General features: G+C 36.5%; 1 protein-coding gene across 11 annotated transcripts in view; it reads left to right on the top strand.

Annotated features, from left to right (window-relative positions):
• TRRAP (transformation/transcription domain associated protein) overlaps positions 1–26,193 on the top strand; it is a 96,989-nt gene that overhangs the window by 50,200 nt on the left and 20,596 nt on the right. For 5 of the 11 annotated variants that reach the window (XM_075768055.1, XM_075768060.1, XM_075768057.1 and 2 more), the window contains 17 exons: positions 430–644; positions 1,319–1,440; positions 2,321–2,534; positions 3,511–3,690; positions 4,016–4,162; positions 4,892–5,011; positions 5,315–5,602; positions 7,020–7,157; positions 7,555–7,667; positions 8,168–8,303; positions 13,401–13,592; positions 17,900–18,128; positions 18,354–18,619; positions 19,294–19,394; positions 22,212–22,413; positions 23,434–23,598; positions 25,854–25,944. In XM_075768055.1, coding sequence (XP_075624170.1) covers positions 430–644; positions 1,319–1,440; positions 2,321–2,534; positions 3,511–3,690; positions 4,016–4,162; positions 4,892–5,011; positions 5,315–5,602; positions 7,020–7,157; positions 7,555–7,667; positions 8,168–8,303; positions 13,401–13,592; positions 17,900–18,128; positions 18,354–18,619; positions 19,294–19,394; positions 22,212–22,413; positions 23,434–23,598; positions 25,854–25,944 — 2,919 coding nt within the window. Of the gene's footprint in view, positions 1–429; positions 645–1,318; positions 1,441–2,320; positions 2,535–3,510; positions 3,691–4,015; positions 4,163–4,891; positions 5,012–5,314; positions 5,603–7,019; positions 7,158–7,554; positions 7,668–8,167; positions 8,304–13,400; positions 13,593–17,899; positions 18,129–18,353; positions 18,620–19,293; positions 19,395–22,211; positions 22,414–23,433; positions 23,599–24,465; positions 25,813–25,853; positions 25,945–26,193 lie in introns of those variants that run through there. The other 6 variants (XM_075768064.1, XM_075768063.1, XM_075768062.1 and 3 more) reach the window with 4 other exon arrangements.

Below are 26,193 nucleotides of genomic sequence, written 5' to 3'. Positions count from 1 at the left end.
TTGCAAATTTTATTAACACTGAGAAACAATTGGAAAATTATTAAACTTGACAGATAAGCAAGTCGGGAAATTAGCAGAACAGAATAGGTGTGCTGCATCATAGAGAATTTCTTTAATTGCAATATTTCGGTACTGGGGTTCTATGATACCTTTTACCAAAGATATACCGAAATGAAACCCCACAGGCATGCCTTTAGGATTTTGAATGGATTTGGGTGGGTTTTTTTTTTTGTTTTTTTTTGTTTTTTTTTTTTAAGGAGTCTGTCTCAGTTGTTCAGGAATGGAAAGTAGTAATTCTGAAAAGATTATTTTTAGGGATATGTTTACAGGTAACAGATCTTGCTATTTTTGAAGCTACATCTTGCAGATTTCTTTACTAGGTGTTTTGTAGATGTTTACAGAATTCTAACCCTTTTTTTGCATCCATAGCAGGTACAAGTGAACTGGTAATGCTAAGCCTGGATCTTGTGAAAACTCGCCTGGCTGTGATGAGCATGGAAATGAGGAAAAACTTTATACAAGCTATTCTAACGTCTCTCATTGAAAAATCTACCGATGCCAAAATTCTTCGTGCGGTGGTAAAAATAGTGGAAGAGTGGGTGAAAAACAATTCCCCAATGGCAGCTAATCAGGTAAATAATCAGGTAAATGGAGAAGATAAAATCATTATTTCTCTCAAATACTAAATAACTGTAAGTCAGTGTTACAATTCATCTGGTTTTGACATTGAGGATTGTAAGGATCTGTTATATGTGTTTAGATGTCCTTGATGAGGTTTGGAGTATTTTGCATCCCCTGTGAAAATAACTGGAGTTAAAGATGCTTAGTGTTTTATAGGCTTTTATTAGACGTTGGATCTCAAATGCTGTTTTGCTGAGAACTCATTTTAAAGTAGAAGTTTTAAAATCTTGGGTAGAGAGATTCTTCAGGAGGAGGATGACTAATGCTGGTTTAAATTGTGTTATTCCTGTACCATTTTGTGGCCTCCTCCATTTGCCGTATTTTCTGTTGAGTAGTTGACAAACTAGTACTGTGTAAAAGAACCTGCACTTCTAAAAGTATGTTAGATTTTTGTAATCATTGAACAACTTAAACCTGTTTTTAGTCATGATTTTGAAATTCTCTAGCATATATTAGAAGGATAAATGCTTGGGTTATTTTTCTTTTTTACGAACTATGACCTTCTACCAAGCTATTTTCAGTACTTTAGAAGTGAAAGAGTGATATAAAGGATGGCTGAGGTGTACTTTGAACGTACCAGTCCTCTGCGTGTTTTAAGATGAATTGACAAAATTAATCATGTCTTCTTTTAACACAGACACCTACTCTCCGGGAGAAGTCCATTTTACTAGTGAAAATGATGACTTACATTGAAAAGCGTTTTCCAGAAGACCTTGAATTAAATGCCCAGTTCTTAGACCTTGTTAACTATGTCTATAGGTAATTATAGCAATTAATCATTTATTGCAGCCTATTGGTTCATAATTTGTACCATATATGACCTTTATAACACACTATTAATCTTTTTAGGTCTGAATTAAGTGATTTATTCCCCCCCCCGCAAATGCAAAATCCATTAATATCACTGAGACCAAAATACTTATTTATAGAAGACAATTTGAAAATAGGAGTTCCTTAGAAAGGATTTTCTTTTTGACACTGCTAAAACGTCTCCACTGCCCCAACTTCTTCCCTTCCTAGGACACCAGGGCATCCTTATAGCTGGTTGTATTCTAGACACTGTGGTGACAGCTGAAATCTGTCTGTCTTTTCACATCCATAGGGTATAAAGATTTTTTTTTTTCCCCCCTTGGAAATTTATTGTGAATTATACTTTTAGGAGAGTTACTTTGCTAGCTAAACTGGCAGGTTTTGTAGTGTGATGAAATAATTAAAATAGTTACCTTATCAAAAAATGCCAGGTATTTAATTTTGTGCTAGTGATTCATGTTATTTGGAGTTACTGTTTGCTGCTGTTCTGTTTTCTGGTTAACCGTGCAAAGCCCTGGTGTGGACATGGTGATCAGAAGTTTTTAGCGATGAGTATCATTTGGCATTTCAAACAAAATACGGATGTGGCTGACATTGTTTCACAGTTACAATAAGATTTTATCCTGAAAGAGTTTTTACAATAGTTCTGGGGCAGTTTTCTAACAAGCAGCGATATTTTCTGTGCTGTTTCTCTCAAAATGCTGCACCTGGATGCATGCCATGCCATGTGGGCTTCTACACAATGTCAGCTCTTGATTTTTAGTATTTTATATACAAAACCTGGAAGACTTCTTTTTCCAATGTCTCTGTCATTTCATCTCCATTTTAGGGATGAGAATCTTTCTGGTAGTGAACTTACTGCTAAACTTGAGCCAGCATTTCTTTCGGGTTTGCGTTGTGCCCAGCCACTCATCCGAGCCAAGTTTTTTGAGGTCTTTGACAATTCTATGAAACGTCGTGTTTATGAGCGCCTACTTTATGTGACCTGTTCGCAAAACTGGGAAGCAATGGGAAATCACTTTTGGATAAAACAGTGCATCGAGGTAGGGAAATTATTTGTATCAGAAATACAATTATAATTCAAGAAATATGTTTTATTCCCCATTTTTCTTGGCTGTCTGTAAAAGCATTATGCAGCGTGTCTTGTAGTATGTTTATCTGTATCAAAGCTAAAAATACCAAGTCTGCTGCCTCAAATACTTCCAGTGGTGCTTAAAAGTTAATATAGTGTCTAAACCATGAAATGCTGATGCTTGGAAAGTGGCTTTAATATCAACCTTTAAAATCTATTTTCTCTGCGAAGAGCTTAATTACCAGGTTAATACATCTTAAGCAAATCCATCTCTTAGGAGTGATGGTGATTATAAAAAATACAAGAATTGTTATGGTAGATGATTTCGAGAAAACCGTTAAGACTAGAGTGTCTGCTCTGGTGGTATGACAACTGTTAGGTGGGATTACGTTGAAACGAAATTGCACTTTTGGTTGGTTTATTTATGGGATTGATTCTTTTTTGTTTTTAAACAATTTGCATATTAAAACATGGATTTAAAGTGACTGTGAGGATAACTTTGCATTGTTAAAAGTATTGAAATGCCTTCCAGGGAGATAAAAACCACCATTGTGGGTTTCTTTTTGCCCACATCCTTTTTGGTAGGACTTTCACTGTAAACAAGAGGAGTCTGTATACATTAGCTGATTGAAGGCACTAAATATACGTGTTAAAAAGTGCAAAATAAAGAATTTAGTCATAGAAGGTTCCTATCTCTGAGCATTTTTCAGATGAGGCTTGAAAAACAATCTTAAAAGTGTAGTCATGAACTTCAAAATGGTGACAAAATGTGATCAGATTAAGATAAAAATTTATTGTTGTATTTATTGACTAAAGGTGATAGATAGGCCTTAAACATATTATTGCAACTTTTATCTTGCTGACAAGTATTAAACCATAGTGATGTTTTCCTTGAAATATTAGTGAAATGTATATTTAAAAACTCTCCTTGCTTTTTAATGTCTTAGCTCCTGCTGGCAGTGTGCGAGAGAAATACTACGATTGGGACAAGCTGCCAGGGTGCTATGCTGCCCTCTATCACCAATGTTATCAACCTTGCTGACAGTCACGATAGAGCAGCGTTTGCTATGGTAACCCACGTCAAACAAGAACCTCGTGAAAGGGAAAACAGTGAATCCAAAGAAGAGGTAACTTAGAGAAAATACTGTAGAAAACCAAATCTTTTTGATGGAATATAACTCTTCCTATTTTCTCACCGAATAAGTTTGGACAATGATCTGCACAGATTGTTCAGTGTATCTTTTGTTTAACCATGCCTGGGTTTCTCAGAACTTTCTTTCATTTAGCCTTTTCTTTACTATAGCAGTTCTATATTTGAACCTGAAGAACTAGCAGAAATCAATAGTGAGACCTGAAATAAGTTGATTGGAAGGGTATTTTGTATTTGTTTGGAATAAAAGCAAAAGAGCTTGGAAAATATCTGCATGCTTTGAGTTGTTTCCTTCTGTATAGGATGTTGAAATAGACATTGAATTGGCTCCGGGAGATCAGACCAGTACACCTAAAACTAAGGAGCTCTCTGAGAAGGACATTGGCAATCAGCTGCACATGTTGACCAACCGGCATGACAAATTTCTTGACTCTCTTCGAGAAGTGAAGGTTGGTACAGGTCATTGGGTTCCTGACAAATCATTTTAATACTGAAATCTTCAAACTGACCTGACACCTTTCTTTTTTTTTCTCTTTCTCTTGTCTCACACTTCTGATTTTTTTGTAGCTGAGTGTTTTTTCTGTAGACATCTCTTATAATCTGATTTAATTTCTCACTTGCATATGGTAAAAAATTCTTAAGCCTTCACTTAATTGCTAGTTGTTACTGTATATCCCTTTCCTACAAAGTTAAATTTCATCCTCCTCCACCTGCAAGTGTATTTGAACTGTTCAGTTAAAAAAATAGTGAAGGCAAAGACAGAGTATAGGATCAAACAAGTGTATCGGCATATCGGCATCTTATCTTCTTAGGAATTATTTAAATGTAATCTCAGCTGAAAGCTAAGTTGAAATAATTCTCACAGTAGTAACAGCTCTATCCAATTAACTTGATCATTGCTATTACCCAAGTCGTCAACTTCTTTCCTTTTTCCTTTTTTTTTTTTAAATGATTACAGTAATGAATCAGAGTCTCAATCAACATGAAAATAAGATTTAATGAAAATAATAAATTCTTGTTACAGTAGTCTGTATTGCTAAAGGAAACATATTTTTGATGTGTTGGTTGGAAAAGGCATTTGCATTACTGCTTAAACAACTGTATAACTGTGAACTGGTTTTCCTTAGTATTATTTGTATTTTTCCCACTTGTATACATCTCTTTCATTTTGTTTCTAGACTGGAGCGTTGCTGAGTGCCTTTGTTCAGTTATGTCATATTTCTACACCATTAGCAGAGAAGACTTGGATACAGCTTTTTTCACGACTTTGGAAAATCTTGTCTGACAGACAACAACATGTGAGAATCTCTCTCTCCTCACATACAAATTCCTCTTTGTAAATGACTGGTGTTTCAGGAAAATGTATTTGTGTGATAAATGACTTGTTCACTTGCTTTGAGAAGTTTGCCATTCTTTGTGACTAGCGAATGCTGTATACTTCTGTCAATGCATCTTTTGAAATAAATGGGGCTCTTCAATTTGCAAAGAGAAATACACTTACTGAATGATTGTTCCCTGTATTAACTGGATTTCTAATCTAAATTCTCTAATTGAAGAATCTGAATGAACGAGTAACTCTCCTTTATGTTTTTTTCTTCTAGGCTCTGGCAGGTGAAATAAGCCCTTTCTTGTGCAGTGGTAGCCATCAAGTACAGCGAGATTGCCAGCCGAGTGCACTGAATTGCTTTGTGGAAGCAATGTCACAGTGTGTTCCTCCCATTCCCATCAGACCTTGTGTCCTGAAATACCTGGGTAAAACTCACAATCTCTGGTTTCGTTCTACACTGATGCTGGAACATCAAGCCTTTGAAAAAGGACTGAGTCTACAAATTAAGCCTAAACAGACAACAGAATTTTATGAGCAGGAAAGCATAACTCCTCCTCAACAGGTAGTGTTCTATTAATTGAAATACCTTATGAAATGTGAAGAGAGTAACACAGTGACAGTGTAGTACAATAGTATCATGGAGTCAGTTAGGTTGGAAAAGACCCTTAAGATCATTGAGTCCAACTCTGAACCTAACAGGGCCAAGTCCACCTCTAAATCATGTCCCTAAGTGCCATGTCTACAACAACTTTTAAATCCTTCCAGGGATGGTGACTCCACCACTTCCCTGGGCAGCCTGTTCCAATGCTTGACAACCCTTTTGGTGAAGAAATTTTTCCTAATATCCAATCTAAACCTCCCCTAGCACGACTTGAGGCCATTTCCTCTTGTCCTATCGCTTGTTACTTGGGAGAAGAGACCGACCCCCACCTCTCTACAACCTCCGTTCAGGTAGTTGTAGAGAGTGATTAGGTCTCCTCTGAGCCTCCTTTTCTCCAGACTAAACAACCCCAGTCCCCTCAGCCATTCCTCATAAGACTTGTGCTCCAGACCTTTCACCAGCTTCATTGCCCATCTTTGAATACGCTCTGGTACCTCAATGTCTTTCTTATAGTGAGGTGCCCAAAACTGAACACAGAACTCAGTGTGGCCTCAGCAGTGCTGAGTATGGGGGGACGATCCCTTTTAAATTGTTGTATTTAGAAGCTTTGTAAAGTAGCATGGATTTTTTTTTTTTTTTCAGTGAAGCAATTCTTGTCCTTGTGTATTTGTGAATACTGACACTTGCAACGTTGACTGCTCTGTCCTTTACGTACTTCTCATGCTTTTCTTTCATCTGTCATTGATATTTTCATATTTTTCTTTCTCCCTCTTTTACATCTGCTTTTGACACTTAATTCTCTGCAGCACTGTAGAACTAGATGAAACCGTCTCTGCCCCTAATTTTAGATCTTGAGTAGAAGTCTGTATTGTTTCTGTCTCCCTCAAAGGGAGTTTGCTTTCCCTAATCAAGTCTGTTGGTATATGACCTTAAAGAATTATTAGCTAAACAAAATTGAGTTCCCTGTAAACAGGTGACGTTGTGTTTAGTAGTCTGTCAGGTCGTTACAATCTACCTTGGCATGTTTGTGACCAGCTGAGGAAGCCAAATATTACACATTCTTCTTACATTAGAGACCAAGTTGTTGGCTTGTTAAACAATTTTGTTTTCTATGATTTGGTCTGATACATTAGGGAAGACAAGCACGAATCAATGTACAAGCCATAGGGGTTGTTTTGTCACGTAATGCAGCGTTGTTGTTCTCAGTACTTGGTTGTTAATAATTGCTTGCCTTCTAGAGTTTTAAAAAGAGTTTGTATATAAACACTTCTCTATGTCTTTCTCAATTTGCCTCAGAGTAGAACATGTGGTTTTGCTATCTACTGCATTTTAAAATGACAACTTTACTGTGGAGAAATATGTGTGCTTAACATTGTAGGAAATACTGGATTCCCTTGCTGAGCTCTACTCTTTGTTACAAGAAGAAGATATGTGGGCTGGACTGTGGCAGAAACGCTGTAAATTCCCAGAGACAGCAACAGCTATTGCCTATGAACAACATGGCTTTTTTGAACAGGTACCCTCTTGGTATTAGAAATGATTTTGAGTAGTTCTACTGTCAGGATGAATATTCTGGTCAGCAAGAGAATATTCTGAATATCAATAAACAACTTCAGTCTTTTAAAACAGAAAGTGCCACAGCTTCTCAACTGGCTGAAGTAATAGTTTAAGGCCATGCAATACCTAGATAAGGTGAGGTTTTTGAGTACATCCATCCGTTTTTCGTGACATCTGTAATGCTGCCAAATAATGAATATACTCAGCAATGAGTTAACACACTTAAACCTTTTTTTTTTCTTCTTTAATTTAGAATTTATAAAAGTTTTCAGATCACTTTTTTTAAAAAGAAAAGAATATGGAGTTAGTTTGTAGATGGAAGATGGAAAAATAAAAATGATTTTAATTTTATTTAGGCACAAGAAACTTACGAAAAAGCGATGGAAAAGGCTAAAAAAGAGCATGAACGGAACAATGCTTCCCCTTCGATCTTTCCTGAGTATCAGCTCTGGGAAGACCATTGGATTCGGTAAGACTTTAAATCTGATGTAGAACAGGTATTTTTACCTTGCAATAGACGTAAAATACCCAGCTGGTTTAAAGCATTAGTTATGAGAATAAACTTAGCTCAGGATTTAGCTCAGATACAGGGGAAACTTAAGGGAATAAAAAAAAGTTATTTTTCACTCCCTTAACAGACCCTCAGAAGTGATATGCCTGAAGTGTTGTAAAAATGTTATTTGCTAGTGGTGGAAACAGACTTGAGCTAAAATTTGTTTTTCCTATTTAAAATGGTTGTTTGGGGAGACACAAAATGCAGCTCTTCCCTGTTCACAGATTTCTGTATTATAACTGGTAATAAATAAATAAAAAAATCTTCCCATCTGTATAAAACTTGCAGTGCTGGCAAAGCTGTTCACAGACAAACAAATATGCAGATAATATTCTGATACGCAACATTTATAGTCACTTTTATTGAAATTTTATTTTTTTGGTAACCAAATTGAGAAGAGTTTTGATTTTTCTTAGTTGCTCAAAAGAATTGAACCAGTGGGAACCTTTGACGGAATATGGCCAATCAAAAGGTCATATAAATCCTTACCTAGTACTGGAATGTGCATGGAGGGTCTCAAACTGGACTGCTATGAAGGAGGCTCTGGTGCAGGTGAGTGAGGGCTTTTTATGCTAACGTTTAGTTTCTTTGTTTATTTTACTGATTACCCTTCTCACGACTCAGCATTACACTTCATTTCACAGGCATGGCGAACTTCTCCTTGGAAATTTTCTTTGATGTCCCAGGACACAGCTGGGTATTTTAGCAATTGAAACATGCCATTTCAACAGAGAAACGTGGTTCTCTTTTCTACCTGATTATAAAGCTGTACTGTGTAAAAGATTTAGCCAGGGCAGGTGAAAGATGCAGTACATGGTAATGAGTCATTAAAAAGCAACAAATGCTTGCCACAGAAGCGTGTGCCAGCAGTGGCATGTGGAGAAATGCGAAATGGAACCCTTGCAAGTATATGATATTATTTAAAATAGTACAATATTGGGGAGGGACATTTTTTGTATTTTACACCTTTACAGGAACAAATATTCACTCAAATACTTTATTACTGCAAATTAAGTGCTAGATTTCTATCTTTATTCTTTGAGTCTACTTTAGTTCCATTTAAAATAAGGCTCATTTGATTTTACACTGTATCCATTACATGTATTTTAAAATGGTATCAGGAGCACCAGAGGCCGGAGCAAGTGTGGTCAGGAGTGGAAAGTGGAGATCTAATGAGAGATAAGGGGCAAGAAGAGCAGGTAATGATCCTCAGGCAATGAGCCTGGGATTGGGAAGCAATGAGAGGAACGTGAGGTGAGGATGAAGGAGGTTGGAGGAGTACAAATTCGACTGGAAGTGATGGGGTAACTGGGTAAATAGATTGAAGCAAGAAGTTGAAGAAAGTGATTTCCTTTGAGAAAGTGTAAAGTGTAAAGTTTGGTAAAACGAGCAGAGAGGAGAGAGCCATTGAATTAAATGTTGCAGGGTGCGTCAATGAGACTGGCTGTGCAGGAGGCAGGGTTTGGCCTGATTGACAGGGAGAGAGATGGGGATTGGGCTTGGGCAAGATAACCAGGATTAAAGAAAAGGATAGGTTACTTCTGGTGGAAAAATACTTTGATTCTGCCAAAGTAAGTTCATAAAGTAAATAGAATCATAATGCATAAGCACAAAGGCATGCTTAGCTTTTAGATGATTGACTTTCAAATGTGTTCCCCAAACAATTTTTTGTGTGTATAATCTTTATACTAGCAAGTGTACAAGTGAAAATGCCAAGACCGCTTATAAGAAAGAGTAGGCTATTATGAAGTGACACTGTTTAAATGTACAGTCTTGACTGAAAAAAAGAAATAAAGCTTAAAAGTATTTTTATCTCCTCTCAAATTGTGACAATTTGTGGTAAGTTTTGTGCTGGAAGTAAATATAATGATTATACAGACTTCTAGATATATAGGTTTATGACAAAGTGCTGAGGCTTTGAGATAGCACTGCTAGTAGGAGTTGTTTCTGTTATTTCTTTATTTGATGTTCTGTGGAATTGGAAAACTTGACTTTGGAATTTTCTGATGTTCCAAAGTTTCCTCAGAAGCTTAATGCATCGATGATTATACTTTTATAGTTTAATGTAAAGTTTACAGAACCATAAAATACTTTGAGTTGGAAGGGTCTTCTGGAGGTCATCTGATCCGATGGTCCCTTCAGAGCAGGGCCCAAGTAGATCAGGTTGCCTTGTCTAGTAGAGATTTAGTATCTCTAAGAATTGAGATGCCACAGCCTTTCTGGACATATTCTTCATCTGAAGTAGCATAGATGTGCCCTGCTTCTAATATGCTGTTTTAGAAACCAGCACAGTACTTAGCTTCTTTTTTTAGAAACTAAGGAACTTGTCTATGGCGAGGGAGGTAGTTATCATCTTCATTTGGTAACAGATAATACGTATTGTTTGTACTTTCCTGCTATTGACCTTCCTGATTCATTATGGAGTTCATTATTGTGTTCTGCTTGTAATTCATTTTGCTGAACAGCGTGCACTTGTAAAACATTTAACCTTCCCTTTGTCCTTTCCTGGGTTTCACTCATGAGACTATGTATTCTGTGCTATCCCTGCACTTGATGAATGAATGCTCCGTAAAGTTTTGGCTGTTACAGAAGAGTTGGCAGGCAGGGGGCACACTACATACAGAAAACAACACTTGGAAAGATTTAAATCTGGGAGATCTTTCTTTCCAAGTTTCGTGAACTTTTTTTTTTAAAATACAGTTTAAATGTCATGGGAAACATGCTGTAAATGACCCTCCTGTTTTCTTAAAGATGCGACAGAAAATATGTAGGTAGATATTTTTATCTGAGAGCAAATTTTGATTAATTCTTCCCCATGCAGAAAGCTGGCCATATTTAGGTAATGTCCTCCTTATCCTCTCTTAGACATCTTCTTCCCAACTGTTTAAGAACCATGCTATCTGGGATTTTTTTTAACTTTGTATGTGGTTCTATAGAAGATTGAAAACTTTGGGGTTTTTGTAATTTCAAGGAAATGTACCCTCTTTTCACGGCAGGTAGAGTTGTTCATCTGTGATTAGTTAATGTAGAAACATAAACCAGATGTAGTACTGAAATCTGAAAGGTGAGAATACCGCATTAAATCACAAGTGTGGAAAGGAGCTTGCTGATCTTCATTGCACTGTTGCTATATGGTATGACATTACTGGAATTACTCTGCTAAAGATGCCAGAGTTTGGAACTGGAGGGAGAACTGCATATTTAAAATATGACTTTACTGACAAAGCTCTGAGCAGAGTCTTAGGCAGTGTTTTTTTCGTATTGCAGAGAGAGCACCAGAAGAATTAGTCCCTCACTTAATTGGGGTTTATCGTTTCATGAGGACTGTTGAAGTGTTGAACTAGTACCAACCAGTTAATACTGTTACGTGTCAAGCTGACAGTTGACTGTCTAGTTTCATAACATTTGCAAAAGATAAAACATGATTATGAAAATGCTGAGCATCCTTAAATTCCAGTATCTCGCAGGATTAAATTCCTGTATACAAAATATCCAAACAGAATGCTTCATTCTGACAACTTAGTCTCACATGATAAATATGCAGAGTTGTGCATCTCTCTTACTTTCTTCAAAATCAGACTGAATATTACATTTTTTGAATGTAGTATATTTATTCTTCTGTAACACTTTCTTTTGTCAGAAGGGAAAAGAGGTGGATGCAATCAGTATGTTTTACTGTCTTCATAGTTTAGCCTTTGAAGCAAAAGCTGTTTACTTAATTAAAGGTAGCGTTGCCTTTTGATGGAGCCCAAATTAAGGGTGTCCAACCATTGCAGCATTTGAAATGGAATTTTTCAATATTTGTAGTACTGATGGTTCAAATTAAGTAAGTGTCTCTAAAGGTGTATTTTTATCATTTATCAACCCATGTGAAGCCAAATCTGTAAGTAGCAAGCTGCATATGCTACCAAAATTATCTTATGGGTTATGCTTACATTTTAATTAACCACTTTTGTTCTTACAACAATTGGTATTTTGTGTGCTATTTAAGCATGCAACTTCAGTAGCTAATTATAGAGATAATATTATTTGAGAAGCCTTTAAAGCCACAAATAAGAACTGTATTGTACAGTATATTATAAGCCTTGAGTTCGAACAGAATGAAATAGATAGTGTCTGACAGGTTCTGGTTTTGGAGATTTGCAAGTTGAGTAGAAGTGACAATCACAAATAACTGCCGATATGCTTTAGCTGCAGTTATATTAAATGAGATATTTTCAGTAATGAGACATTTACTAAACGACTAAGGAGAAGCCATAAATGGAGCTTTTGTGGCTCTACCCGCAGTCTTTTAAAAGTGTCAGGACACGTTTGCATAAATATTAGGATGTGAAAGAATAATTGAGTCTATGCTGCTATACTCACTACTCCAATTTTATTGCTATTCTTTAATGTGGCTGTTTTTTATCAAGTTCCGTGGTTGATTCACAAGAGAGGTCAGAAAGGATGGCAAATATGTATCAGTTTTTGTAAATCTTTGTGAAACATTTTTAATAATCTACCTATTAAAGTTGAGCTATTAAGATAGCAAGTGGCCTTTGATAGGACCCAAGACTCATTTCCATTTGCTCACATTGCCATTGTGTTTAATGATCCAGTAGATAATGTAATAAAGGAAGAGATTATTTTCCCTGTGTAAGTGTAAGGTTGCTACCTGGCAGTTTCTCTTTGCTGGCTCAGGCGTAAAAGTCAGTTGAGGATAACAGGAATAACAATTGTAATGGTTAAGATACAGTATATCAACAAGAAGATAATGTTGAGGGATTTCTGTGTTGCATATCAAACTATAAAGGGTTTGATATAAAATGGAAGGAAGTCAAAAAGTTCTAGATTTAAGGCCAGCAGTGTCAGCTAATGAGCATGGGTTAAGTGCAAGTTTGCTGTAAAATACAGAATTTAGTTGCTAGACAATATAAGTACTTTCCTGCTTTTAGTTGCCATATTTTTACTGTTCTAGGATTTTAAGAAAATGGTTTAAAATGATTTTAAAATTATTTTAGCACTATGACCTGACTGTGCACCTGTGCTCAGAAATCACTTTGACGTAAGTGGGAAGGTTAGTTGTGGATGACTTAAAATATTATTAACTGTTTATTCTCATAAACTTAGTAATGTCCTAGAGCAGGCAATTAGGAAGTATAATGCTGGCATAATGTGCTGACATCTAGGGACGGGATCCTTTTAAGTGAGAAGTTGACATTACTTGTTCTGGAGGCCCTGAAGCATTTCAGAGGTAGTGTGCGTTATCTGCTGAGAAGCATCTTTTTTCTTTATACAGGGTGAACTGGTTTGCATTAAGCTTTGTGCTCCTGTTGCAAGACTGCTTTCAGCTTGCTCAGCTGTCTCTGAGCTACACGACAGTTGTCAGTGTGAAAATACCCTAACGGCAGGTTGTGGGCAGGCTCTACTCTTGTGCTGAATTTGCAATTTATTTGCTAGCCTGCCCTTGCCAATAGCCTTAAGAGAGCTGAGACTCCTCTAATGACAAAAATTTTGGTGTTTTAGTGTGATATTTTTAGAAAATGAGCTAATTTTCATAAAAAATACCACTGAGTGTTTGCTTAAGAAGGCTTTTAAAAAGATAATTTAAAAAGTCTGCATTTGAGTATGAATGATCTTTTACTAGACTCCTTTCCGTTTCGTTACCAGGTGGAGTTGAGTTGTCCAAAAGAGATGGCATGGAAAGTGAACATGTACAGGGGATACTTGGCAATCTGCCATCCGGAAGAGCAACAGCTTAACTTCATTGAGCGTCTGGTGGAGATGGCGAGTAGTTTAGCTATTCGGGAATGGCGAAGGCTTCCTCACGTAGTCTCGCATGTTCATACTCCCCTTCTTCAGGTACGAATGAAAGGTTTTTTTATTGCCTGTTATTTTCCTGTAGCAGCTTTCAGAACTTTTAGTAACTATGAACATAAAATATTTTACTGTATAGTACTGATTGGTTTTTCATAATGGTATTTTTTTGTTGTTGTTGTTAAAGTTGCAGAATGTGCGTTTTGATTCGGATTCCTTTTAAAAGTTTTTATAGCTTACCTCAATCCATTCTGTTTGCAGCATACAGAGGTAACTTTAAAAATTGATCAGCTGGCTTACCTATTTTTGTGGGCTAATGCATAATGCACCGCAGTATTTGGAGATCTTGAACATTGGGTGGGTCTTGAAGTGAGGTCAGTTCTGGGTGGGTATATTATTGCATTATGTTATTTGCAGGAATGTTGAAATATCCTCCTAAGTGTGCTTTTCAGTTAAACATGTTAAATGTGGTATTGAATTTTGTCAACTCTAATGTACTCCTATATTTTTTTTATTTTAATTTTTTTTTTTTTTTTTAAATCAGAGCATTAACAGTTAGCTCCGTAAGGGAAAAGTGTCTTTAGAAATGCTGGTGTTTCATCCCTGTGGCTTAAGCATTAAGGTCAAAGAACCAAAAACGGTAAAAGTTTGTTGTTAGTGAAGGGCTTTTCAGGTGAGCACTACTACCTTTAGGAAAAATACTGTAGGTACTGGTCAGTGTGAGCCTTACCTTTTCTTTGTCATTTCTACATCATATTGCTAAATGTTCTGATTTGCATTGGGAAGGAAGTAGGAAGGAATCTAGTCTTTAAGTATCTGATATTTCTCATTGGACAGGGAATTAATTGTATACAGGTTCTGCTGCAAAGGAGGGTGGGTTTTATTAAACTAATGTGTGTGCCTCAAAGCTTCAGGCATGATCTTCAGCTTTATTAGTTGTCCAGCTAGCTCATTTGGCAGGTTCTGTTCAACACGGCATTAATGTCTTGTAGTAATGTTGTAAAAAGAATTCCCGTATTGAAACACATTGCTTCACAGACTGAGAGATATGGGTTGGGGAAGAGTGATTTCTGCTCCCCTCCTCTAATCTGATGCCAGGAAAGATGATTTCGTTGGTCTGAGTGGAAGGCCATATTTTAGTAATGCTCCTTGTCTACATGTTGGGTCCGTATTGTCCAAATTTAGCTCTGCTGATTGAAGAGGTTACTGCTTCCAACTAATTGGTTAATTAAATTCCAGTCTGTTGTGGACCAGTCATGTGAGTAGATCAGCTGGAAGATGTGAGTCGGTGATAACCTCTGTCAGGGGCCTTTGCTGAACTGAGAAGGAATGGCCTGCTTGGATCAGACAGGGATGAAGCCCTGTGGCCTTATGAGTTTGTGATCTGAAAGAGATCTATATGCTTTCTGGACAAAAATGGACAAAGCAAGCGTAAAGTTTTGAGAGAAGCTTACTCCTGAAGTAGGGGCAGAATTCTGGCAGTGAAGCAGTGAGCTGTCCTGTCCAGAATGAAAAGAGGGACAGCTATGGAATTTGTTACAAGAACCTTAAAAACAAATAAAACCCCCAACACCTCCCCTGAAAACAAATTTTAAAAAGCCTGCCGAAAGTTGAGTATTATCTAATCTTAAGTAGCTTAATTCTGTGTCAAGATCTTTTAAAACAGGGGAAGAAATTTTTAACTTGAATTTCATACTGTCCTGTAAAATTACTGCAGTATATTGCACATGATTTAACAGCACTGATGTTCAAATAAACTCTCGCGTCCATGCATGAATCCTTGACTTATAAAGGATGAGTAACTTTCCAGTTGGATAACCCAGTACATACACAGAGGATGGGCAAAGCTAACATTTTTTTGTGCCATTTTTCTACTTAGTTACTTTTTTCTTAACTCTGTCATCCATTTGTAGGAGAAGGTAGAGCTCATTGTCTGCTTCTGAATCATAAAAGCATTTTGCTCTCAAAAGGGGGCATGCTATTTTCTGTTTCTGTGAAGGAGTATGCTTGGAATAAGGAAAAGATTACTTTTCTTTCATCCTTGCTAAACAGGTTCTTAGTGCTTATTTAAGTGTGCCATATTTTAGCCCTCAAATCATTAAATATTACAAGGCAAAGAATGTACTGTTTTCCAGCATGTATTCAAATTTAAACTGGTTTTAAGATGCCGTACACCAGGTTCATCTTTATTTTTTGCTGTGAGAAATCTTTTATTTTGTTCACACAACATTGGTAATTCAATTTCAAGACAAGATGTGTTTAAATCTGGTGCTTTTTTTCTTTCTCTTTGGCATAGAAGTTCCTTGCAAACAGTCCCCTTAGAAAATCAGGGAAAAGTACTTGTTTCTTGTCCTGTCAGGAAGAGCTTGTAAGAACCTGTAATGAAATGTAAGAACCATTTTTTTCAGATCTCCAGAGAAGAGAAGAATTTTTGAGAGTACATGTTATTGCCAAGTATAATCAAATGGAACTAGGTGCCTAAATTCATCTTTAAAAAAAAATGGGATTTCACCTTGAGATGCTTCCAGAAGCTTCTTGAGAATGAACCTTGTGTCCTCTGAGTACGGCTGCAGCCAGAGTGCAGAAGTGGTGCTGGGCAGGACTGAGTGCAGTTTGTCACGCAGAGCGTGATCTGGACGAAACATGCCGTTCATTTGTCAGTTAGGCTGACTGGCTCCCTGGTTAGGTGTCCTGATAAATGTATACCTGGCAAAGATTAGCTCTTGTTACTGTGGAGAGAACCTTTGATCTTCAGGAGAGAAATTGTGGAATATCTCAGTGCAACACAACTGGAAATATCGTAATGGGGATGCGTTTCTTGATGAACCATTGCTCAGAGAACTAGGAATGAACGGCACTTGTACAAATGCAGAGGACCTGGCTTTCTGAATTCTGTTTGATATAGTAATTCTGTTTAAGATGAGTATTTTAACCCTGTGTATCATACCCAGTGTGATTCATAAGTAACTAAACCTGCGTGATCTAAGGTACCTCTACTAAAATGACTGTACTTGTGGGTAGAGCTTACACAGCAGCCCATACCTTTGATTTTTTATAATATAAGTTGATGCATCAGATAAAGTGAATGAATACAGAAGTTTTCTCCATTGAAAGGAAGTTGTCAAGTAAATAGATCCAATGTTTCATTTGTTTGAGCTGATACAATACATCTAGAAGGCTTCCTGATGAAGTTAATTCCTTCCTGGTAAGCTTTCACTGGTATTTCAAGTTTTTCCTCCCCTAAGAATGGTAGTATCGGCAGCATGAAAGAATTAATATTGCTAAATAAAGTATTTAAATGCTTTCAGATATCAATTAAAACAAGCTTTTAAAATAATCTAACATGTATATATCCCTCATGAAGAAATGATAAATTAGTCACTGACTGACAGAGGTACAAATGCAGCCATGAATTTGCACTGCAGTAATTACTTTTTTTTTTTTAATATCAGATAGTATGTGATTAAATACCTCAGAGAAAATTAAATTTATGTGATGAATGGGTGTAGGATGAAGGTTAAGCTATTGTGAGAGCTGATACTGAGATGATTGTAGGAAAATATTACTTTGTTTAATTTATTTTGTTTCAAGAGATTTCACTCTAAATTTGGACTGCCTTTTTTTTTTAATAGTTATCTTATTTGGTTGATTAACAATGAATACAACTGTTATCTGCCAAGTGGTAGCTTAGAGAATACTACATTGGTTTTATTGTACTACAGGTAATTAAATTCCATTAAAGTTTGTGAGCCTTTTCTTCAGGTTGTTGAAGTTTTTAAGAAAATGTCTGCTGCCTTTAGTAGGTTTGAGACTACTGCCATTTTCTGTTTGTTCCTCTCATTAATCTGAGGGTAGTAGATGTCAGTGAAAAACCATTCCTCACTTAAGTAACTTCTCAAAGCTAAGGTCTTTGCAGAATATGTTAAAGTACCACCTTCAGGAGCACATAGACGGTATTTCTGTACATTCCAATTTCTGTCAAGAAGCAGATCATGACCATGGAGTTTATACTAGTATAAGTTCTGTTAAAAGTTGTGGGGTTTAATTCATAAAAGTATAAATTCTGTGCTGGTGATTTAGTGGATGAATTCAACATTGCAGTCAGTGACTAAAGTGTTGAATCGATCTCATGGATTATATTATTTTATTTTTTTTGCTATTTTGTTACTGATTAGATTGGTTAAAGGTCATTTATGCAGCTAATAGACAGGTTCCTAAACCAGCAAAAATAGTTTCATCTTTACCTGATCACTTAAAGGTGGCATCATTCATAGAGACCTTTTTCTAACAGTGAAATCGGCCAGCTTATTGCACTATCATTTATGATATTTATGTTGTTTAATGTTTTCTAGGCAGCACAGCAAATAATTGAACTTCAAGAAGCAGCCCAAATAAATGCAGGATTGCAACCAACTAATCTGGGGAGGAACAACAGCTTACATGATATGAAGACTGTTGTGAAGACGTGGAGGAACAGGTTACCTATTGTGTCAGATGATTTATCCCACTGGAGCAGCATTTTCATGTGGAGGCAACATCATTACCAGGGTAAAACTGCCTGGTCCAGCATGCATTCATCATGTAATTTTCCAGACAACACATAGTTTGAAATAAGTTCTTTTTGTTTTTTTTTTTGTATTTAAATCTACGGGAATGTTGTTGATTTTGACAAATGTTTGTTTTTATTCAGTTTCCATTTAAGTGTTTCATTATCTTAAGTCATCATTTCATATGTATTGCTGTGTAAGATATTGCTGTATATGTAATTTCATTTATAATGACAAACATTTCATGTTTTATTTCTAGCCATTGTAACTGCCTATGAAAATAGTTCTCAGCATGATCCTAGTTCCAATAACGCTATGTTGGGAGTTCATGCTTCTGCATCAGCAATTATCCAATATGGAAAGATAGCTCGAAAACAAGGGCTGGTCAACGTAGCTCTGGACATACTGAGTCGCATTCATACGATTCCAACCGTGCCCATTGTGGACTGCTTTCAGAAGATTCGCCAGCAAGTTAAATGTTATCTTCAGCTAGCTGGAGTCATGGGCAAAAATGAATGTATGCAGGTACGGTAGCTTTATCTCCGAAGTTGTTGTTGTTGAACTTGGAGGGTTACAAGGGCCGTCAGATACGTTGATTTAAATAAACTGCCTGTATACAGAACAGGGTCTGAATTTTGTTGGCCATGTTATACCATACGTTAGCCAAGTAAACAGTAAAGTGGAAATAAGGGGTTTTTTTGAAATCTTAAAGACAGAAAAATGGGAGGAACTTTGAAAATTATATTATTTGCAATAGGAAGAAACAATGTTATTGCAAGACTAACTGAAGCTCTAAGTCAGTTTTGAGCGTCTGGCTCACAAGTGATGGATGCTGGCATACTAAAGTGTAGTCGTATATGTTAAAAGAAAATGTGATTGTAGGCAAAACTGACCGACATCATTATATGGTCAGCAAACTGGGACTTTATAATAATAATCTAATATAAATAATAATATTACATAAAAAACAAGGTTGTAAAGATAACCCATCACCTGATGAATGTTGTTTATAGTATCTAATAGTTTTATATAGGCCAAATAAATTGTCAGTTCAGATTTTTTAAAATGAAAGTTAAATACTAGAAACTCATACTATGTAAATTTCAAGAGAATATTTTGGCTGGTTTTTTTGGTGGCACTTTCATTTTAATAAAACCTACCATTTTAGAAGGCTTTTCTCACTACGGCTTATTTAACAGGGTCTTGAAGTTATTGAATCGACCAATCTGAAGTACTTCACCAAGGAGATGACTGCTGAATTTTATGCATTAAAGGGAATGTTCTTGGCACAGATTAACAAGTAAGTGTGTTGGCTGGAAGAGGCACTAATACACATCTGAGCAAAATGCAGCTGAAGTATTTCAGGACAGTATTTGAGCAGGAAAGTTGTTCCATATGTTTATAGCAGCCTGAAACTTGTCACAACTGTATGAGAAAGTAAAAGTATATGTGAGAGTTCCTTTGCAGTTTGAAGATGTAATGGTTGGTCATATTTCTAAGCATTGTAGGAGAGCACTAGTTAAACAAACACTGCACCAGTTCTTTTTAAAACAGTTTTATATTTCAAGGGGTGAGATGGGAAGAGGCAGAGAGAATAGATTTGTCCAAAGCTTTGCAGCTTAAGATACTTTTTCCCCATTCCCCCCCTCCTGGTTCTGCGAGTACCTACTTAAACAAACTGATGTCTAACTGACATCTTGGTGTAGTTGGCAAAAGGAGATTTCTTTAATTACGTTCTTAATGTCAATATCGCATATAAAACCAAGGGCGGGGGGGGGGAAGAGTTCAGTCTCTTAAGTTTACAGCTACTTAAACAAAATTAACCTACCTCTTTGTTTCTCTCATTTCTGTTTCGTTGTTCCTTGTATGTGTCCCAGTAGTAGCAGCAACTAGTCACGGCATAGGGAAATGTGTGGTGGCATAGTTCAGAGCACTTAAACAAATCTATGTGTCATACGCTATGGAAATGCAACACTCACTTCAGATAATTGAATTGAAAAGTCTAATGTGGTGTGCGTTGGAGACATCTTGCGTTGCAGCAATTGAACACCTAGGTGCAAGCCTTGCTTTCACACAACTACTTTTGTAATATTTTTGCTTTATGCTGACAGACATCTTACTATTTTGAGGAAGATCTCTTGAATTCAGTAAAAAAAGAATCTTAGCAGTCAAATTTTGTTCAGTGATGCCAAAAAAACTCCTTCAGATTTCAACAGCTTTTAGCATGCATGGTATTTTATGGCAGTATTGCTACATGTTACATACGGGTAGAATAATTCCTTTACCACTATATTGTGGACACTTACGGAATGAAATCCATCAGGTTTTAAGCTGTACACTGCAACCTCACAGCAATTTAAGTCAGGACATGATGAATATCATCTTCTGTGGATACAAGAGAGAATTTTAAATAGGCAGAATGTAATTACTTTGATGGAAAGTGCAGTGGGCTTTTTTTTATGGCCATAAGCGAGCTTACTTTCAGTTGAGGTGTAAAGAGAAGAAAGTGTACCTCCCCCTGCCTTTTAAAATTATTTTTTTTTTAATTCATGCAGATAAAGGCAGCAAAACTCTCTCTGTGTGTTCTTTCAAGGTGGAATGGATAAAGGTTTCTGCTTTAAAACATGACTCTGATGTACTCACAGTTTCATAATCTTACCCAAACCATACAGGCGTTTTTTCGCACCTCAGTTGAGGTCAGGAGCGTAGGAATGTCACGGTTAGGAACAATGGTGGTGTTGAACCTGGGTGACTACTGGTTACCTGTGTGTCAACTGAACTGGAAGTTAAAGGTCACCTCTGCGCTTGCATCTCCCTGTACTGCCCATTTGCTGAGCAAGGTGATAGAAACCATTTTAAAAAAGTCATCTCTGGTGTCAAGAATGACGGATTGTAGAGAAGGAGAAAAGAAAACCGAGCGAAAAGTCCCCTTTTTATAAAGGGGAAGTAGCCATACAAAGTCATCTATCAGGCTGCTGCTGTGGTAGCTCACTTCAAAACCTCGATCTAAGGTACAGAAAGCCTCTGAAAGCAAGTAACATATTCATGTAACATGGAAACTAATATGTACTTTGAGAGACAAATTTGTTCTCCTTTTTATAGTTTTGCCTCAATAGCTGATCATTTTAATTTATGACTATAATCATCCAAACCAATATTTTTATATAAAAATACTTTACAGTTAATTTAAAAAAATTAGTCAAGCAAGTGTTACATTACTTTTGTATGGTTTATTTCAATGCTTATTCTATAAGGGAGAAGTGAAGTACTTTCTATTAATAAAGAATCTTGGAATGCTTTAAAAGTTTCTTCATTTCAGTAAGGTGTATGTGAGTTTTCTCGTCCTTTGTTTTTAAGCCTGAAAAGTTACACAGATTCAAGGGCTCTGTGTGTGTATATATATATCTGTATTGAGATATTTATATGAATGAATGAATCATGCCAAATCTTGAACTAGGAACACTTGAGGAAATCTCGGGAAGACTTCCAAAGTATCAGACAACTAATCTTTTGGTTACCAAGAACTGTGTGATTAACTTTCGTATTCCTTCACCTTTCCTGTTGAAAAATAAACTTTTAAAGCTGTGGGGATGAGGAACTGACTTTTTCCAGATAATGTGGATGGTAAATTTTTTCATAACTTTGGTGGGAGAACAGGTAAGTAAGACCTAGTCCTCTAAAGGATATTTAGTATAACATCTTCCCAACGTTGCTTTTTCTTACTCCTTTTTTTGCTCAGCAGAGAAGCACTTTTTAATGCATTTGCTTCTGCTTTTCTTGTGTTACCATTTGTTCTTCTGTCTCACAGTATCATACTCCATTGCTTGGGTTGCAATTGCAGTGCCCTGAAAGTTTTTTAGGTTTTTTTTCCAGGGAGTATCCAGAGATCTCAGACATTTACATTATTGTTTCCATTATGAAGCATTTACTTTCCCAGGTGCTGAACTTTAAGGAAAGCTAAGACAAAACAGTCGTAAGAACGTATGAAAGAACTTCATGAAAAAATAGCATTGAGTATTAAGAAAGTAATTGAGTACCCTATCAGAAATCTGACTGGTACATAACTTAGTAACTTTTTATAAGTGTAAAACTAATATTCTTTCTTGTCACAATGCAGGTCTGAAGAAGCAAATAAAGCTTTTTCTGCAGCTGTGCAAATGCATGATGTGCTAGTGAAAGCATGGGCAATGTGGGGGGATTACCTGGAGAATATCTTTGTGAAAGAACGTCAGCTTCACCTGGGTGTGTCTGCTATTACTTGCTACCTGCATGCATGTCGTCATCAGAATGAGAGCAAGTCAAGAAAATACTTAGCAAAGGTAAGATCTAGATGTTTAAAAAAGAATTGGAGCGCTACCACTTCAGAAAAGGCTGGGATAATGTTCAATGCCCAAATTTGTGCAACTGGAGAAATATCAATTAATGATGGAAAGCTTTCATTTAGGCAGACAGTCTGCATCTGGTTGCTGTTGGGTCACTGTGTGTAACTCAGTGTTGTCCTTTAAAATGTACTTTAAAAAGTAACCTAATTTCATGTCTGTTTATCATCACTATTGATAATTCATCTTACCTTTTATCTCAGTATTGCATTTTATTCTAAATAGGCCTTTTCTGTAAATTTTTACTCTAATTCCACAGAATTTCAGCCAAAGCTCTTTGTATTTTGTATTTCTCAGTTTGCAGATATTTAATCTCTGTGATGAAGAAACTTTTAAAAATGATAGCAGACTGTGAAAGACAATCTATTTTGAACATGAAACAAACACAGAAAATATTATTTTGTTTAGATTAAAAGTGGCCTCCGTAGCACTACGAAGTTTATTATTCTCCCTATCTGGTTGCCTATCTGTTAGTGATTTTTAGTCAGTGCTTAATATATTTGCATTTAAATTAAATTGTAGAAAAAGTATCATTTGGGGTGGACAGTTAAAATAATTAAAAACACCCAAAGAAATACTGAAGTTCTTGCATCAAAGTTAATTTATCTGAATAGCATATTTTAGGTTCTATAAACATGCCTCATTTTCCACGCTCCCCCCAACCAAAAACTCAAGGAATTTGTGGAATACAGTCACGTTCATTGGGGTTTTTTTCTGTCTTGTTTCACAGCAAGTAGTACACTTAGATTTATTTTGTACATCATTTAAATATTATTTCTAAGGGGAAAAAATGACATTGGCCAGACAGAATGAATGTCAGTTCTTGTGTCTGAGGCAACTTTAACACTTACAGGGACTCCACTATCATATTAATAAAATATCTGCGGGTTTTTGTGCATCATAGTGATTGACATGTCTTGAATTCAAGCCCTGAGATGTCCTCTTGAAATTCTCTTTTAGGTTCTTTGGCTACTGAGTTTCGATGATGATAAGAACACGTTAGCAGATGCGGTAGACAAGTACTGTATCGGTGTCCCACCCATTCAGTGGTTGGCCTGGATTCCGCAGCTGTTGACGTGCCTGGTTGGCTCAGAGGGCAAACTCCTCCTGAACCTCATTAGTCAGGTACGGAAGAGACTCGCTAATGCTTTATGGTCTGTAATCTTTGGTTTCAAGATGAGATACAAATATTTTTCAGAGCAAATTAAGAAAATGCCAAACTTTAAAAAATACTGTTGTTGGCAACTGTTGATGATTTAAAAAACGCTATAAGCAGAATATTTTAAATTTCAAAGTGTTACTTAATGAGATTAAATCCAGTGAAATTCTATGCTATACGTACATGGGGCATTACAGCTTTCCCTCTGGAATTCTATTTATTACATTTTTGTGAACATTATAGAACACATTTAGAAATACCTAGTTAAATGCTTGTAACGTAGGAGTAGGGATAAAGAATTATTAGTTTGCCCTGTAGTCACTAAAGCTATTTCATTAGTGCTTTGGTTTTTATTAGACTTGACTTTAAAAAACAAGGCTCTGTCTGTCACAGTCAGAAATCTTTACTGGGGCTGTGTAAATATTCACTTGCAGTTTAGCATGACAAAGGATTAGACAAATAAAGGTAAGGTTTAGGGAGTTAGATGAAGAAACTTCATGGACTTCCTGGATTTGTACCTCTGAACTGACAGACAGGAGTTTTGATTAATCTTGCTTTGGGATTTTAAGATTTTACTGCCTATTGCTGTCTGCTGTGAAGCAGAATCTAAGAATAGAACATATACCTGCAACTTAATGTAAAGTTGGTTTAAACATGTCTGTAGACTAAAGGAGAGTAAGTGACTTCTTTCTGTTAACGTGGTTTTAGATACTGTTTCGTTATGGCTTAGTGCAAACAGAGTTCAACATCATGTTTTCGAAGATGTTAACTGTTCATGGTCTAACTTCAGCTCTGTTTAGAACCTGGAAGCATTTTGATGTTTGTTCATTCAGGTTAATGTAAAACAATTGTGAAGCCCTGTAACGTACGGGTGAAGACAGGAAGCTCTACGTTAGCCTGTACCCCAGGCCACTTCTGTCTGCAGTGCTCCGCTGTTTCCTGAACGCTGGCAAAGGACAGCTGTTGTGCTGAATTCCTCCAGTATTCTTCTGCTTTCCTTCCCTCTTGATTTTTGAGATACGGACTTGATGATTCATGTGGGTCCCTTCCAACTCAGGATCTTCTATGATTCTATGATATCCAGCTCCTTTTTTATACTATGCCTTGTGTTTGATCTTTCAAAGCTCTGAGAATGTGTATTTTTGTAGGGAGAGAGTATGTCCATGTGTGTTTGCATGTGCATTGATACTTGTGTACATAATTCTAGGTAAGTATGTCTGTGCATATGTCTCCATATGTTTCTTTCCCTCTCTCTTCATAAAATTAAAATGAAACTTTTGAAAGACTATGTGCCCAAATAGCTTAAGAAAGCAAAGTAGCTAAGTCAAAATTTCTGATGCGTATTCTTAGTATTGTCTTGCAACATCAGTGTCCTCAGCTGTCTTCTGCCAGCAGACAGAAAAAACTGATTTCACTGAGTTTCAGTGTGAAGCATATATGTGTTAGGTTAGTAATCTGTCACAAATTCCATGTTACTGAGCAGTTAAATACCACTGAAAAATTTCTATCACTTACCATACCCTTTTAGATGGAGAAAGAATCCATGATTTAGTAAAATTGTGGCTGGAGAAGCCTCTAATCATGTCTTCAGATGTGCTGTATTGTGGGTAGTACTTAGACACATCATTTCTTTCCTTTAATAGATACTGCGATTTACAGATTTTAAAGGGGATGCTGAATGTTAATACCTCTTCAGCTTTTTTTTTTTTTTTAAATGGAAGCCATAAAATCTTTTTTATTTTTGGGTGAAGTTGGTATCCTCTTACATTAAGTGCCATGATTAGGTGGAGTAAAGTTACTCTCTAATGGGCCTTCTTATCAGGTATCATAGGGCTTGCTGGGAATTGTGGCCTAATTTAAAGACTAACCGCTGTCATTATGTCTTGTTTTTCTTCCATTATGTACATGAGTAAGATCTGTGAGCTGGCCCAGCTGGTACTCTGGCATTATGCTGTTTCCAGGTTTATTGGGCAATATGATCTGGAAGCCCTGATTAAGTAATGCCTTAACAGTGTGCGTAGGGAGTTACCATTTCGTCCTTTTTGGGTTTCTGTTACTGAAAGAGTCTTTAATTTCCTGGTTTTCCATAAGCTGTTATTTAAACCAAGGAGCTGATTATTACTGAATTGCACTCGTTTACAAAGAGAATCTGTATGTGTTGATCTGATCTGTAGTCAGTTTTCCTTAACTGAGAAATATGTCTATGTGTTTCTCCAAATAGGTGGGAAGAGTCTATCCCCAAGCTGTCTACTTCCCTATCAGGACCCTCTATTTGACCTTGAAGATAGAACAACGAGAGCGCTACAAAAGCGGTGAGCTTGATAATGATCAAATTGTTTGGGCTTTTTGTAACTTAGGTATTATTTTGAGTTTCACCTGATTTTACTGGAAAATAGATTCTCTAGAAAACACGTACCCACTTATCAAGGCTAAGGAAAAAAATTCTTGATAAACTTTGCTTGCATTCATTTGTTTCTGTGAAGTTACATCTACAGATGGCTTGAGCTGTCTTGAATTTTCTTGAATAAAATACTCACCAAGAAGAGTTTCATCTCCTTCAT

Source organism: Balearica regulorum, chromosome 15 (assembly GCF_011004875.1).
Source record: "Balearica regulorum gibbericeps isolate bBalReg1 chromosome 15, bBalReg1.pri, whole genome shotgun sequence".
Classification (NCBI taxonomy): domain Eukaryota; kingdom Metazoa; phylum Chordata; class Aves; order Gruiformes; family Gruidae; genus Balearica; species Balearica regulorum.
This window is presented reverse-complemented; position numbering and strand designations above follow the sequence as displayed.